We start from the raw sequence: 17,354 nt of genomic DNA on the forward strand, positions 1-17,354 counted from the left end.
GGTTGATGGTTCGGGTTACCGGGCAACTTTATCGGGCGGAAGATGGAAGAGGCGCCCAGAATTCGCCCAAGTACTCGCTACTTATGACGTGTAAGCGGCTCAAACAGTTTATGCGATTTTCAGCTTTATTGACGGCACGTGCCGAAACGGCCAAAGGAGAGACTGATGGTATCCACCCAGAACACAGAACGTGTGAAATACTATCCGCCCCGCCACCACCGGGCCACAATCTCGTCTGACCCACCCGATCGACGCAACCCAATGGCCGTTTTTCCTTGAGAAACTCATTATCAATGAACCCGGCTCGTCGAGGTTATCGCACTGGAATTCCGCGTGCATCTCATTTCGGATTTGCGACAGCCGCGAGCCATTTTAAAAAGCAGTTCCTAAATTGTCTCGAAATTCAGCTTTCGGCGGCACCCTCCGACATCCACTAAGTGACATTAGTTGGCATTTTTCCTCTCATTTTCCTCATTTTTTCGATTACGGAATTTTCTCCACTGACTTATGCAGATTTCCTTTGTGCTCGGGACTCAGGGTCAGCGAAGAGTGCGTGTTTGTGTGCCAAATAAATGCCAATAAAACAGTGAAGCCAACTTGATGACCATAAATAAGTTTTATGCTCAATATTTTCGGCTGCGTCAAATTAAATAGCGAGGAATATCATATTAAAAAAGAACAAGAGATAAGCTATCCTCGACTATCAGATACCCTGCACTCAGCTAGTGGTAGCTGAAGAAATATGAACAAGGAAGAAGACAAGACTTGAAAGTGGTCAAATGTTTCTTACCATAAAAAGAGTGCCAACTTAAACTCAATTAACATACCCACACATATAAACCACAAAAGTTTTTTCACACAAAAATCTTTTGGTTTCAAACTTTAAGCGCTTATTCGAAAAGAATTCCGCATGAAAAGGAAAAGCGAGTAAGATTCTGGGCACTCGTTTCAAATTATTATTCAATTTTACCCAATTGAGTGGCACCCAAAACGAGGATGCAGTGCATCAGAGATCGGGAAACCACTGAAGCCACCAAACAATTCACCCCCCACTCAACCCCGCTGCATTCCCACATATTTGGCATTTCATTTTGAGAATATAATTCTACGTACGGTTGGCGCGGCATTAAAGAAGTAAAAAACATTTCATTTTAATCTCATTTCGCAATGAGTCATAATGAAGTGGAATGTGGTTGTGTGTTGAGAGCATGTGGCATGTGTTTTGGGCCAGGATTGCAGAAACTTTGGCCTAAATATGCGAAGGCCCCACGGTTGGTCATCTCTTCTCGTTCCCTCGTTTTCTCTTCGGTGGCTGCAAAAATGTTTTTAATTATGCCTATGTGTGCGAAACTCTCTGTGTGTGTGAGTATGTGTGTGTGTGTGTTAGCCCTTTCACTTGGATTGACTCGAGCCCATATGGCGCGAAATGGATTTCGTGAGCCAAAATGCCAGAAACATTACCTGAAATGGCAAAAAAAACTATCATAAAAGCATTAAGATTTTCTGAAGCTACTCATAATTTCTTGTTTTTTTTATTTAATTTATTTATTAAGGCATACGGCGAAGTCTTGGAGCCCCTTTGTGTCCTTTTCTTTTAATTCTGCCCATTTGGGCGCGCCGGCTAACTATAGTTAGCTTTCTCAGCTTCTGCTGACCCGTCAAAGGAGATCGGGTAATGAGATCCCTCGGTTGCCTTCTGTTGAGCCTCCTTGGTGGGCGAGATCTGTTTAGAGCGCTGGCCAGCCGATTTCTGTGGCGCTCCAGCCTGTCATGGTATCTGCTCGAGTGCTGGTTTATTTCGTCAAATACCGTTGCGAGTTTCAGGTCTCTGTGCAGGGTGGTGTTTCGAACAAACCACTCGCAGCCGGTGATGAGTCTTGCTACCTTATTTTGAATAGCCTGGATCCTTTTGATGTGGCTGTCGCATGCCAAGCCCCAGATTTGGCACCCACACTTCCAGTTTGGTGCTAAGATCTGTTTCTAAATTGTCAGCTTGTTGGATAGCTTCGCCACCTTGGCACGTTTTCTGATGTCGGTCACATGCTTGGCAAATGTGAGTCTGCGATCCAGAAGCACTCCAAGGTACTTTGCTGCGTTCGGTTGTGGTACGGGGGCTTCCTCGATGTAGACGGGCGGTGGCGTTCTCCGCTTTAAAGTTTAGCAGACGTTGTTGGATTTACTGCTATTGATGCCAATGTTCCAACGTCTTACCCATTCCGAGAACCGGTATGCAAAGTCCTGGATACCATCGGCTGCGTCGTGCTCGCATCGGGACCTGTAGGTGACGCACACGTCATCGGCAAATGTGGCCAACATTGACTTCCCGTAAAGGCTTACATCCGGCTGCGGCATGTCGTGGCTATACAGGCAACAACTTTGTCTTTAGCACAACTTAAAATAGTTCTTTAAATTATATCATCAGAAATTTTGCAATGCATTCCGACGCCTGTAGCGTTCCTCGGACGCCCTCTTGCGGTATCGACTTTTTTGCGATTTTGATAAGGAATTCCAAGCATCCGCTGCCTTGGAAATGATAACTCTTATCCAAGAGACAGGCAACAAAGACCAGAAAAATACCTTTATCGGGAAATCCCTACATTATATATGTATGTGGCCAATTATCGTAAGAGAAATCGTGGCTTAAGGATTTAAGCTTTTCTTTCTTGAGATAATATGCCACAAATATAAAGTAGGGGTTCCCGATACAGGCATTTTGCCGTTCTTTGTTGCCTGTCTCTTGGATAAGAGTTATCATTTCCAAGGCAGCGGATTCATGGTATTCCTTATCAAAATCGCAAAAAAGTCGATACCGCAAGAGGGCTAGCGAGGAACGCCTTAGGAGTCTACTTGCATTGAAAAATTTCTGATATGATATGAATTAACGAACGATTTTAAGTTGTGCTAAAGACAGAGTAAGATAAGCCAACTGTGAATCAAATGTATATTCAGAATGTGCTAGGAAATGAATTTAAATTTTGTTTCAGTAAGACATCAAACTGTGACCTTGAAATTGTTCCTTTGTTATATATTTATATATCTTAAAGTTTTCATATTGGGACTTAACTTTACCGTTTCAATATAGGAAAATAAAAAAAAAACATTTTAGAAAATTATTTTGTTGGCAATTTTTTAGTAGTCTGTTTAAGTTGTATATTGTTTTACCTATTTTTACCTATTATTTGTAAATTTTGGATACATTGACAAGAGTATTTATTTTTATTTTTGGTTCAGCTCTTTTTGGGTTTTCTCTTTTATGCAGTTCATTTGCCCAACATCCAGCAAAGAGTGGCTAAATAAATAAATGGGAACGAACGAAAAAATTTAATTAAATCAAATGCACACACACACATATAAACGTGTATGTGTGGGTAGCTGGCTTTTTAATTTGATTATATGTTTGCGTTTCAGAATTTTTTTTGATTATACATTTTGCTTTAGGCAGATGGTGTTTGTTGTTTCAGAAGCCAAAAGACAAATGTTAGGGGAATAAGTAAAAATAAAGCAAGAGTGCAAGCTAAAGGCGAGTTCCACGACTATCAGATACCCGTCACTTAACTAGTGTTACGGCAAGGGAGATATAGATACAATATACCCTTGCTGTAATAATGTATATCAGTTGCAACTTTCAGATAAACCAGTCGCCGGATATATTAGCAATCAGATAAATGAAACGAGATAAATAAATAAAACCAATAGGTGAAACGCTCAGATAATTTTTAACACATGGAGAAATTAATGCCCGGAAAACAAGTTAAGAACTACGGAAAAATTAATAAAAAAAAATAAAAAATCCTGATTAAGAACTATTACTATATAGTTGAAAACTTTCAACGAATACCAAATGCCCATTTATCATTATACTTTACGAGTAGCGCATATAAACATACAGGGGCATGAGTGTAAATTCAATTAAAAAACGCTTTTCAAATATTCATTACGGCAGGGGGCGGTGGGTGGTGGGCGGCAGCAGCGGGAGGTTGGTTAATTAGCGCCTGGAAGTATGCTGCGGTTTTTTTGTTCCAATTTTACATCTCTGAGGAGAAAAAGGCAGCTTGTACGCCTGCTTGCATATGTAATAATAATAATCAAGTCACAAAAACGGGACATGCACGCCACTGGGCACTGGGGAAAATTCCAAGGCGAATTGCTTTTTAAAATATTAAAATTTACAAATTCAAGTGAAAGAAATATTAAATAAATTGTTAAATACAACTGCATAATAAACTTGCTTGTAATCCTTTAAGATTTGTTTTTGATAGGTGTTGTTAAGATGCTTTTTAGAATGTATGGTTTCAACGCTTAATAACATAACATTATACAAAAAAAAAATAAACTTGCAAGTTACATCTTGAAATGATGCTAAATCAGTAAAGTTTTATTTTTTATTTAAATAATAAAGCTTTTGTGTACTTTTTTTTCGCTGTGCAAAGACCCCATTCAACCCTTAATAGAAGGCTTTATGTGAAAATGTTCAAGCTCCAAAAAAGCGCTCAAAAAGCGTGGAAATTTGATTGTTGTTGCCGGCTGCGGCTGCTGTGGCATGATGAAGTGTCATGAAATTTAATCAATTTATTTGAAATGTGAGCGGATTCCACGGCACTCTGCCTGTGTGTGTGTGTGAGTGTGTGCCCTATGTTCTTATTGTTGTTGGGCAATAAATAACAGCAGCGTCGTCTGTCGGTTGCTCAACTAAAAATTGTAACAGAGCAAAAGTGCCAAAGTAAATAACAAACAATGAAAATGCAATAACAACAGGGCCCAAAATGAAAGGAAATGCGAAGGGCGGAGGGGCAGAAGGGCAGTGCGGAGTAATATCGCAAATAAAGTTTCATTGTTTAGCAAGCGGGAATAACCGCACGGCACACACAGATACTCACGAATACATCAAAACGCTTCCAGCACACACACAAACACACACACACACATGGATACACTTTTTGGGGCCAACAAAAACATTGAAGTGGGGTAAAGGGTGAAATGAAAGGGAAGTAAAAGTCTTCAATTCTCCTTGCATGGAAGGATATTACTAAGCTGGATTTTTCGCGGATTTCCCGGCCAACAACATTGTACAATTTCGCACATATGTAGGGCTCACTGTTAATTTTAAGAAAAACGAGAAAATTAGCTATACATTTAATTATTTAAATCGAATAGTAAGGAATTTAAGAACTTTTTAATTAAAAATGGGTACAAGACTATGTTAAATAATATGAGAAGTAAGGAATTTAAGAACATTCCTGATTAAAAATGTGTTCAAGGCCATTTAAAAAAAATAAGAGAATTTATTATTTCTTATTATTATAAATTATTCTAAATTCAGATAAAATATAAATTATTTTTGGCTAATACCAATCGCTGTTTTAAACGTTTTTTTTTTTTGTGGATAGCCAAATGGTAAATGGTACACTTTTCAGGGTGAGGCATACGGAAAAGCCAACACCTCTCGCCCCATTTTAGGTGGTCCTTTGGAAAATCCTTTGCCTACTCCTCCGCCAAGGCACGTACGCAGACCAAAAGAGCCTCGATGCCACCACCCACCTCCGCGCCCTGAAAAGCACCCATTTGTCAGGACCCCGTCCAGGGTTTATACATAGAAACTTTCTGGCCCACTTCGGAGAACGTTTTGTGCCATTATTGTTGGCATAACTCCGCAAACCAGGCGGAGAACGTTTATAAATTTATTGTTTTTGCCACGACGCATGTACTCAAGTGTTGCTGCGTGTTTTTGGCAACAAATTTGTTCAACAAACGTGGCGCGAAGTGAGGGAACTTAGGGTGGCAAAAGCCCATTCAACTCGTTGCGGTGACGCATTTTATCATAATTACATTAACACCACTGCTATATATCTCGCTCATAAATTTAAAACAGATCCCCCAAAGTAGGCAAAACCGGTAGAATCTTTAAAGCCAAACTCCAAGCCGTAACTTTGGCGTGCTGCGAAATAATGTTGAAAATAAACATAAATAAATGCACTGCAACAGGAGCTGTGCGTGTTCTTGTATTTGTTATTGTTGTTGGTTGCAAACTGCACACATGACATATTATTTCCACACTGCAAGTGTATGCGTGTGGCAGAGACACTGCGGGTTTTACCACTACAACTAGAAAAGTAAGAGTATCGGATGGCGCAACTTTAAAATGCCAAAGATAAAGATAATACCAAAGTAATATTGAAGAGAAATTATTTTAAGTTTGTTTTCAACATTAAATAAAAGAAACCCTATAAAATATTTGTACAAGTCGCTAAATATTCTAAAATTAATATTTATTTAAAACAAGAAATTATGAGTAGCTTCAGAAAACATTAAGATATATAAATATATAACATAGGAACAATTTCAAGGTCAGTTTGATGTCTTACTGAAACAAAATTTAAATTAATTTCCTAGCACATTCTGAATATACATTTGATTCACAGTTGGCTTATCTTACTCTGTCTTTAGTACAACTTAAAATAGTTCCTTAATTCATATCATATCAGCAATTTTGCAATGCATTCCATCGTCTGTGGCGTTCCTCGCTCGCCCTCTTGCGGTATCGACTTTTCTGCGATTTCGATAAACCCTTCCACGCCACCGCTACCTTGGAAATGATAACTCTTATCCAAGAGACAGGCAACAAAGAACGGCAAAATGCCTGTATCGGGAACCCCTACTTTATATTTGTGGCATATTATCTCAAGAAAGAAAAGCTTAAATCCTTAAGCCACGATTTCTCTTACGATAATTGGCCACATACATATATAATGTAGGGATTTCCCGATAAAGGTATTTTTCTGGTCTTTGTTGCCTACCTCTTGGATAAGAATTGGATTTCAAAGGCAGCGGTGGCGTGGAAGGATCTATCAAAATCGCAAAAAAGTCGATACCGCAAGAGGGCGTCCGAGGAACGCCACAGACGATGGAATGCATTGCAAAATTGCTGATATGATATAATTTAAAGAACTATTTTAAGTTGTGCTAAAGACAAAGTTGTTGCCTGTATAGCCACGACATGCCGCAGCCGGATGTAAGCCTTTACGGGAAGTCAATGTTGGCCACATTTGCCGATGACGTGTGCGTCACCTACAGGTCCCGATGCGAGCACGACGCAGCCGATGGTATCCAGGACTTTGCATACCGGTTCTCGGAATGGGTAAGACGTTGGAACATTGGCATCAATAGCAGTAAATCCAACAACGTCTGCTATACTTTAAAGCGGAGAACGCCACCGCCCGTCTACATCGAGGAAGCCCCCGTACCACAACCGAACGCAGCAAAGTACCTTGGAGTGCTTCTGGATCGCAGACTCACATTTGCCAAGCATGTGACCGACATCAGAAAACGCCTAGGTGTGCCAAGGTGGCGAAGCTATCCAACAAGCTGACAATTTACAAACAGATCTTAGCACCAAACTGGAAGTGTGGGTGCCAAATCTGGGGCTTGGCATGCGACAGCCACATCAAAAGGATCCAGGCTATTCAAAATAAGGTAGCAAGACTCATCACCGGCTGCGAGTGGTTTGTTCGAAACACCACCCTGCACAGAGACCTGAAACTCGCAACGGTATTTGACGAAATAAACCAGCACTCGAGCAGATACCATGACAGGCTGGAGCGCCACAGAAATCGGCTGGCCAGCGCTCTAAACAGATCTCGCCCACCAAGGAGGCTCAACAGAAGGCAACCGAGGGATCTCATGACCCGATCTCCTTTGACAAGGGTCAGCAGAAGCTGACGCTTATCTTAAATCCTATTTGTTATATGTGATTGTTATGTAATTGTAGTAAAATTACTGTAAATTTGAAAAAGCTAACTATAGTTAGCCGGCGATCCCAAATGGGCTGAATTAATAGATAAGAAGGACACAAAGGGGCTCCAAGACTTCCACGTATGCCTTAATAAGTAAATGAAATAAAAAAAAGGGAAAAGCCGAAGAGGTATTTCTAAATAAGTGAAAAGAACTTATTAGGGTTATTTAAACCTTTTTCCGTATCTTTGGGCCAACGTTTGCATTTAAACTTTGAAGTGAAAAACCAGACATTCATATCATCAGTTCATTCGTTTGGCGTCTGCTGTTAACGACCAAAATTAATTAACAAAAAAACAGTATTCAACACTGGTTGTAATATATCAAAATATGAAGTAAAATTGGTATATAATTTAAACTTTCAAAAAGAGTATCTAAAATAACTAATATATTAATATGACGGAAATGTAATTTAGCTGACATACCCCACTTTGTAATGACTTTCAAATTCCAAAGTCAGCCCCTAAAATTCACGCTATTTTCCTTTCGACCACGGAGAACTCCAAAGCCATCAGGCTCTTGGCCAAATCTCATCAAAGTTAGCTTCATTTTGGCACTTGACGTTCACTTTCTGGTCCGCTCGCATTTCTAACATATTTTCAACTTCTATACACCACTGTTAATGTAATTTCATTTCACGCTTTTTCTGCGCTCCATCTTTTTGTGCTGGCTCCATGGAATTTGTGAAGGACTTTTCATGTGGATAATTAAGCAAAATACCAACAAAAAGCGGGCAGCAAATACCATAAAAGGGCAAAAATGGAAAATAAGCCAGGAAAAAAGAGCCAAAGCGCAAATTGTTTATGTACGTTTTCCCCTTCTTTTTTTTTGTTTCTTTCATATTAAATTGCTTTTTATTTATTTTTTTCTTTATACTCAAAGAACTTTATTTGCGGTTGAGCATCGGGTTCTTCTAGAATTTATTTACTTGCCCTTTTTGTTTGTTGCGCTACCTTTAGATTTTCAGATTGAGATTTTGTAGCTAACTAAGTTAGCTTAGAACACTTGAATTTATTCCAAAACTCTTGAGAAAATTCATCTTTTTTGGAACATAGATATATTTTCTCTCACGATACAAAAAAGCTTCGATTAGACCAACAAACTGCAGCTCTTTCGTCGGTTAATTGAAAGTCGAACTCTGGCTGCCTTCGCTTTAAATCTCCAAGGGGCTGAATGGGGGTTGGGGGTTTTAGAATCAAGGATAGCATTCAATTGCGGCAGCTGCCACATCCTGCCACATGGCCTGGATATGGAGTTTGGCTCTGCTTGACTGCTAGCTCCTGGCTGCAATCGACAAAATGTGCTTCAATAGTTTTCTAATGGACTTCATCCGCCATTTAATGCACACACTCACACTCGCCGGGCAATTGAGGTCCGAAAAAGGCGAACACGTTGGCAGCTTGCAAAGATTAATGATCAGTGCAGGCACAGGACATGGCAGGATACGCCCAAAACCCATACTCTCGCACACACAGGACGCGATAATATGCGATTTGGAGCCTGGACATCGGGGCGTATCAATAAAAATCCCCCTGCCACACGCCCCCCAGAACCACTTCAGCCGTCCAGATGCTTCGACTGTGCTATTGACAGAGCCATCGAGCAGCGACAGGAGTACCCCCACATCCCACATCCCAGCTCCTATCCACATCCTCATCCTCGCAGCGACTAGAGGACCGAATCCGTTCGCAGCCGAGCACTTGCCATGCATGAAGTTATTTAATAAAAATTGAATGGCTCTCCCTGCATCGTAGAGAAAACTTTCTGTTTGTGTTTGGTTATCGATATGAGCAGCCAGCCAATAGGTATGGCAGGACTCACTCCTTTTTCCGCACTTGCAGGCTATTAAAATCAATGCAGGGGAATGAGCGGAAAAGGTGAATCGACTATGCAATGGCTAAATTCGGAGGAAAATTTAAAAGATTTGATAAATTGTTCGTGCGCTTTAAGTAGGAAATATTTCGGAATTATGAAAAAAGAATCTTTTAGGCCGAAAACAAAAAGAAGCTTCATCGCATTGATTAGAATGTGGAGTATCTCATATGATTAAGTTGTAAAGGATATATATTCTGAATAGAGCTGTGCTCTGCTTATTCAGCTTAGATGCTACCATATAATTGTTTCTTGCCTCAACTCAAAACCCAAATGCACACTTAAGACACTAAAAGTTCGCAACGAAACATGTATGTATTGGTTTTGCTAATGGCTGAGCTCCATCGTGGCTTAAATGCGCCAATTACCCGTCGAACTCCCCGACCAATAGCTATATTGAAAGTTGGCCGTTAGTTCATGGAGACTCCACCCTCAATATTTCCACCTGATGGATCCATTTCCGCGAGTTCTAAACTGGCGCTGCTGGCTGTTATATTTCCTCGTGCTACGTATTTAATTCGTAACGTGAAATGTAATATGCATTAAAATATATAATGTGCGCTCCAACGTGCTCAGGTTCTGAAAATCCCAGAAGGCAGCGGCGAATGCACTGATGTAAGTGCTTCATCCGCATATTCCTTCTCGGCATTTTAGCAGTTTGCGCTAAATCCGCTCAGTGCAGTTTGGCAAATTGTGCCGCGTTATCCACCCGCCAACTTTTGCGCCTACTTGGAAGGGAAGGGAAGGGAAGGAAACGAAGGGTGGCTAGGGGTTGTCAGCCAGGACTACTCTCACCCACACAAGTGTCTGCCGTAATTGCCGCCGTGCTGTTGATTACACTTCAACGGCCAACACACACACTCACACGTACATACACACCACCCCGCATAAACTTGGCAACACCCACACATCTTCATTCTGGTGGCACTCGCCCGCTGGGCTTTTAACTGCGCTAGTTTCAGCCATAAACTCGAGCTCCAGGACTCGAGCAACTGCTGCACTGAACTGCAGCTGGAAGCCCAGCCTGGAACAGAAGCTGTAGTTCCACATGATTGCCAGCCGACAAAGTTGTCTTTAACGTTTTACTTTAATGAACACGAACTCATTAACGCGAAACGAAAATGAGAGTTCTTTCATGAAGACATATGTAAGCTTACTTAACTTAAGTTCACTCAAAACACAAACGAACATTTTTGAGATATTTTGATTATGAATAATATAATAGATGAATTTTATTTGTGATTTAGGACTATATTAAGTCAGGCCTCCTATCTTTCGTATCTCATCCCGAGTTGTCAATCCCCATCAGCTGAAACACTTTTGTCGCCTCCACCATATGCATATGGATGTGTGCAAGTGCTCGTGTCCCTCTTTAGTTCGAGAGCTCTGGTTTCCAAGCTAAACGGGTCCTCTTACATCCCGCGAATCCTTTGCAGAACACCCCCTTTCCCCCCTCCATTTTGCTTTGCCGCCAGTTTAAGGTTCTTCCTGTGAGCGCTGTGGCAACAGCTATATTTGAATATTTAATTTTTTAGCGAGCTGGGAACATTTCGCACTTCGGAACCTGACGCTAAACGCTGCCAGAGAGCTATCGTTGTTAGCCGTCAGCTTTTGCATTCATTTGCCACCCAGCAAACCAGCCCCCTTATTTCTGGCTGTGTATGCGGGACCATTCCGGGGAAAGCAAACAGCAATGTTTTCAACGGCAAATGAATCAGCTTGTGCTATATGCGAATGGTTGGCTTCGTTGATTGCGAGTTCAATGCTCGCATCGAGGACACTATCAAATTGGCTTCTGTCGAATTGTCCAAATTCATAATTGATATAATTTCGACACGATTCAGTTTGATGTGAGCCGCACTCGGCCAGCAAGCGCCCACACCAAACCGCCCATTTTTCACCTGTCACGATTTTAATTAAAAGAATTTCGCTTTAATAAATTCAACTTTGACAGCAGTAGGTCGCCAAAAGGTGCCAGGCAAATTAATGAATGGGTTGCGAATGCAGCCAGCTCGTGTTTAACCGTTTCGCCGGTTAACCGGGCAACAATTTAAACGTTCTTTCAATATTTAATTGACTTGGTTGGCTGCGCTGTAAAAGAATCCACGCACAATTCCATTTTGCAAGTAATGGCCAAAAGGACTCACACTTCGTAGTCGCCTTGCGTAATCGATTCGCTTTTTATTTGCCATCGCATCAGTTTCAAATAGGTAACAATGGGCATGTTGTGCAGCGTTAGGTTTCGAAATCGTTTGCGGGTATTTATAATATTTTATTTAATTTAATTTATAACAAGAAAAAGTAATCATGCATATTCCAATGCCATAATTTTAACGCATCTTTGCATTTTATATTCTCTAGCCAACTTAAAAGTCTGAGTGTCTTATTAACTTTAGGGCACTTAACAATAACATCAAAAAGTAAGAAAAAAGTAAAGTAAAAGTAAAGAAACAAGTATTTTACATCAAAGAAGTAATGCAACAAGAATCGAAATATTTCATATTCAATTCACTCTTATCTTAGCTTTTTCCTATAAAACTTCCAGGTGAAATTCCATTAATCCCTTTGACATCTTCCATCGCGTATAAGTGTTTTTTAAGTTAATGATCATTTTCAATTTCCGTTCTTGCATTTTACCATTGTCTGCGCTTTTCGTTGAGAAATTCCATTAATCCGTTTGACATTTCGCCGATGAGTTGAAGCGACCCAGTTTGACATCGCCTTCAGTGCGAAAATCTCTTTTTCTTCCTTCGATTTTCAGTTTTAACGAAATATACAGGACTACGTTGCAAAATGGGGTGGGAAAAAGAGCAAAGGTGGGGATACAAAGAGGGGAAAAGATGGAAGAAATTACGAGCCAAACTGTATGTCATTATGGCCTAATATATCCTAAAATATTTAAAAAATTCTGCTCCTAATATTGATGTTTGAAATCAAATACCAAAGAAATGGTTAATACTTTTTATTAATTGTTATATTTTATATAATTGCAACAAGACGTTTAACGACTGATGGAGACTCATTAGCTAACCAAGTCTAAATATAAACCTATATATAAATATATTGTTTTTATAGCTTATAGTTTTATATCCTCGAATGTTCACACAGTTAGATAGAAATCCACTTTGACTCGCAGAAACTTCCGCTCCAGTTGCATTGTTCATTTAAATTCTAATTTGTATTTGGTGCACTTCTACAGTGGGACAGCCTTCATGGCGGGATTAGAGGGCGTGGCAAAGGACACGTTTCCTGCCAGCGGACAGGTGTATAGGTCGACATGGGGACCCTGACTTAAAGCGCCCGCCCTTCCAAATATGCACAAAAGGAAGTCAGTCCAGCCATGTCCCCAATAATGTCCTTGAAAAAAGGCAAATTCAACTCGCAAACTTTCGTTTGCTTTTTACGTGGGCGTAGGTGAGACTTTGCTGGGGGGGCGTGGCTCACAACAAACTAACAATTTTCTTTTGTTAGTGGCTTACCTGCTTTTCTGGGCTCCAGGTGAGTTCATCTTGATTTCGATTTTCACTCGAAATTAAAGTTTCTTATGAATTTGTCATAATATTTAAGGAAGAGACACATTTTTATTTTGTTAAAAAGTCTTCTGCGAGTATTGAAATCACATAAAGCATCTAATTTCTTGATAAGCCAAAGTTTTAGGAAGTTTTTCGCAAAGAAAAAGTGCTAAATAAAAATGAAAACTTTTCTTTGAAGAAAATAATTTTAATGACTTCTGAGAGATTTATTTTTTGGCACGCTAAATTTTCATCTTTTGTTCTTTGTTTTGTCCATACAATATAATTTGTATCTAAACATGCAAAGCTAATGGAAAAATTATCTGGATCTTTAAAATTCAGAACGTTATCTTAACTAACTTTGCGACAAGTTCATTTTTCGCTGGCCGGGTTTGTAATCTAGAATTTCCTTATCTCATTTTCATTGCATAGTTGGCTATCGGCAATTCCAATCTGTAGGCTCCCCAGTTTTCCGGCATTTCCCTGCGTTTTCCCCCCAGTCGCCAGTTAAGCCGACATGTCGTTTCATTTAAAGTTTATCGCGTTTTCCCTTTGCCCTCCATTCCCGTTTCCCTTTCCTCTGGTTTTTACTGGGCATTCTGAGTTTTTTAATTCAGTTGCAGTTTGTTGTTGGCGCTGCTTTAGTTGATTAAAAACCGCACTCAAAGTGGAAATGCGCTTTTCTTTGTTCGCCCCACCATCTGGCTATCCGGCTATCTCTTTCCTTTGCTCTATACCCGCCTCTGTCGCACAGTGTGTCTTATGGCTTTTGTTCTGGAATTTATAGCAGGTTTAACCCACTTCGCCGCAATGCTCTCGATTTCAGAGCCCAAGGCTGTCGGCCATGTAAACTTTTTAAATTAGTTGTCAAATGCAAGCTGCTAAGCGGAATGCGATAACACACACAAACGCACACAAACATCCAAGGGAAAATCGCTAACTGGCATTAATTAAAAGTCAAAATATTTCCAGAGTTTTATGTCCGTTGCGGCATGCTGCATATTATTGCGTGTCATGGGTGCATTGACTCCGTACCGCGAATGAAATGCAATCCACTGGGAAATTGTTAGTTTAGCTTACTTTTACTTCGCGAATAGCTATAAACTCAAATCTTAGATAAGCCAATTAAACAAAGTTCAAGTGTGGTTAATAGATAAGTCCAAACAGAAGAAATCAATCTTAACATGTGCGTTTTTCCGTATATATTTTTTAAATATGTATTTTTTAAATATTTTTTAGATTCACCACTAACTTCTGTAGATATTCAAATACCAAAGTCAAGGTTTAATTTTAAATAAAGTTTTCCTAGTTTATTTTGTAAGCTTGTAACAAATTGTGTTTTAAATAGAACTTGTTACAATTTTGACTTGTACATATTTGTACTAAATAAAATAAAATGTTAGCTGCGACATAAATTAAATTAAAGCCAAAAGGGTCGTTCATTGTAGAGGGATAAGTTTCGTACACATGCCACCGTGTGTTGCACAAAAAACTACTGAATTTATTTATAATTCATGTAGTTCAACTGTAGCCTTTGGCTCTTTGGTTGCTAACTGGTGACTTTGCCCGCTTCCTCAGGCTTCATCGTAGTTGGGTTTGTCGGCAAACTTGATCGATCCACGTTGCCGGATATTGTCGCGCGTCTGACGCTTGTATTGGCCCCTTGGCGCCTTGGCCAGAGGTTGCTCGAATGCCACCGCACTGGGTCCAATGGGACTGGCCAGCTGGAAACTGCTGTGGGCCACCTCCGCTGGCCACTTCTCGCCATGCATGGCATCCACGAGGGCGGCCTCCAGCTCCTCCTCCTCCAGCTGCTGCTTGTGCTGATGTTTCTGATGGCGCTGCTGATCCTGGAGGCGAGCCCTCAAACTGCTCATCGCGAAGGCTGGCGGTGTGGTGCTCCCCTCCGAGCTATCATCGCCCTCGCGGATCAGATAGAGCTCCTTGTTGTGGTGTTTCCGCGGTCTGCGCGTGGTGGTGGCCTCTCGTTCACGGTATTTCTTTAGGAACGAGGGAGGATAGTTGGGTGCTTCTGTTGTGGTTGTGGTGGTAGTTGTGGTACTAGACGGCGTTCGATGTCTGGGCCTCGGCGCATGCTGTGCTGGTGGTGGAGACCTGAATGTCATTCCCTGACTGGGCACAAAACCACTCTCCATGGAGGCGACTGTCTCGACCGTTTCCACCTCGCCACTAGCTTCTCCCGTATGCTCGGTGACCTCGTAACGGTGACCCGTTTGCTTGGCCACTTCGTTCTCCGCCACGTCATCCTCATCCCTTTCATACTCGTAGCTCACCAGTTTCTCGGGCTTTGGCAACATCTCATGATCTCCACTGGATATATCCGTATGCAAATGGGTCAGGGGTTGCGGTCTTAGAGTCACGAAAGATGATGGCGTTTCTCCTGCTTTGTAGACGGGCTTCCAACTCTGGTACTCCATAATCTTGCCAGAGATGACCTCGTTGGAGGAACCGCCTCGTGGACGCTTCTTAAAGTATTTCTCCATTATTGCCTCATCGCTGGTCATCGGAGCCTTGCCCTCAGCTATGAGTTCTTGCTCCTTTTCCAACTGTCTCATTCGATGGTCTTTGTGGATTCCGTGGGAGATCATCACCGAGGACTCGGTGATAGTGGGCTTGGGTATGGGTCTTCTCAGTTTAATGACCTTTTTTGGCGACGGCCGCATCTTGATGATCTTCATCGGTTTGTTAGTTTGTGGATTGCGAATAATGTACTTCACTCGAGTCATCTCTGTCGGCAGTAAATCCATGTTGATTTTTTGGCCATAACCCGCCGTGCTCGGCATGAGATCCGTGAGCATCGACTTCATCGCCCGGGCTCCATTGAACATTCGTCCCAACACGCCACCCATTACGGAGTTATTCATCTCTTGCCACATAAAACGACGCTGAATTCTGCGGGAAAAGCGAAAGCAAAAGTGGCGAATATCATTCGATTCGATTTATTGGCATTTTACGACAGACATTTTATGTGTGAGAAAGGATAAGTTTTTAATTAAGAGACTTTTAATTGGGATATGGCACTAAAACACTGATTCAAAGTTTCAATTATTTTGTTATGTTCAAATTATAGCTTAAGAAACGATCACTTTTAAGTTTCAATATCGAATTTGGCCAATTATTAACAACGGGATAGGAATTTAGCTTTCTTTTTTTATTGTGAAATCTTTTGAGGGAATAAACCAACCTGTGATCCTCTGCCTGCTGTTCGGCTCTGATCAAAATCAGCTCCAGCAGCAAAAACATCCAAATCCAATTGATCTGCGAGAGTTGAAGTTACCCAAAATCCAGCCGGATGCACAACGGGTGACAGTGACAATTAGCTGATGTATTACACTTCCTCGGCAAATCCATTTCTGGCTTACTTACGCAATGCTTCCTCATGTTGGCCAATAGACTTCGATATTCCCACCGCACGATTTGAATATTCCAGCAATTGTTGATTTTCGAGTTAAGTGCTCGTTGTTTCGCGGCTGCTGGCGAATTTCAACTGTCGGCGCCTGCGCGCAAAGCACTTGCTTTTATATACTACATAGTAGTTGCCACTTGCTTGTTGCAAGTAGCTGGTTGCTGGTTGCTGGTTGCAAGTTGCAGTTGCTCCAATTATTATTGCAGCTAGTTGGCTTTGAGCTTGGCATTGGCATTTTCATTTTCACTTTCGTGGGGAACAATGGGCTTTTGACTGATAGGCTGGCCGCCTTTCGTTGAGCAATTAGTTCCATTACTTTTCGGTATCTTTAGTGCCTGTGGTTTTGTCTGGCTGCTTGGTTTTCCTTCCTTTATTTTGCCTGGTTTTTTACGTTTATACATACGTATGTACATCCATGTATATATTTCTGCACTATCCCCTTGGCTTCTACTCTGCATTTCTGTTCGCTTTTGGTTTCCGTGTGCATTTTCTTGCTGCTTGATTTCGCCTGCATTTTGCAGCTGCCTACCGGGTGGCGTGAAGGCTTTGAATAAGTTTTAAATTTTTCTTAAATTTCATCAAAAGCTTCGATTTGCACCAGGCACCATTGCAACTGTTTAATTATTACTTAATACTTATTAATGAGCGTTTTCAGCTCTGCTTTGATGCCTGCACTTAGATTTATCGATGCCAGGCATTGGCTCACAATATATTGCATCCTCATCAACGTCCTCATGCGATATATGTATAATCAT

General features: G+C 41.0%; 2 protein-coding genes across 2 annotated transcripts in view; one reads left to right on the forward strand and one right to left on the reverse strand.

Annotated features, from left to right (window-relative positions):
• LOC117138344 (exostosin-1) overlaps window positions 1–17,354 on the forward strand; it is a 63,456-nt gene that overhangs the window by 6,011 nt on the left and 40,091 nt on the right. The window lies entirely within an intron of this gene.
• On the reverse strand, window positions 14,468–16,627 carry LOC117138346. The gene is made up of 3 exons (XM_033300387.1): window positions 16,560–16,627; window positions 16,378–16,451; window positions 14,468–16,085 (listed from the first exon to the last, which is right to left on the reverse strand). Exons 1-3 carry the CDS (start codon window positions 16,572–16,574, stop codon window positions 14,747–14,749), a joined length of 1,428 nt encoding a protein of 475 aa, XP_033156278.1. The 5' UTR covers window positions 16,575–16,627; the 3' UTR covers window positions 14,468–14,746.

Source organism: Drosophila mauritiana, chromosome 2R, assembly GCF_004382145.1.
Source record: "Drosophila mauritiana strain mau12 chromosome 2R, ASM438214v1, whole genome shotgun sequence".
NCBI lineage: Eukaryota > Metazoa > Arthropoda > Insecta > Diptera > Drosophilidae > Drosophila > Drosophila mauritiana.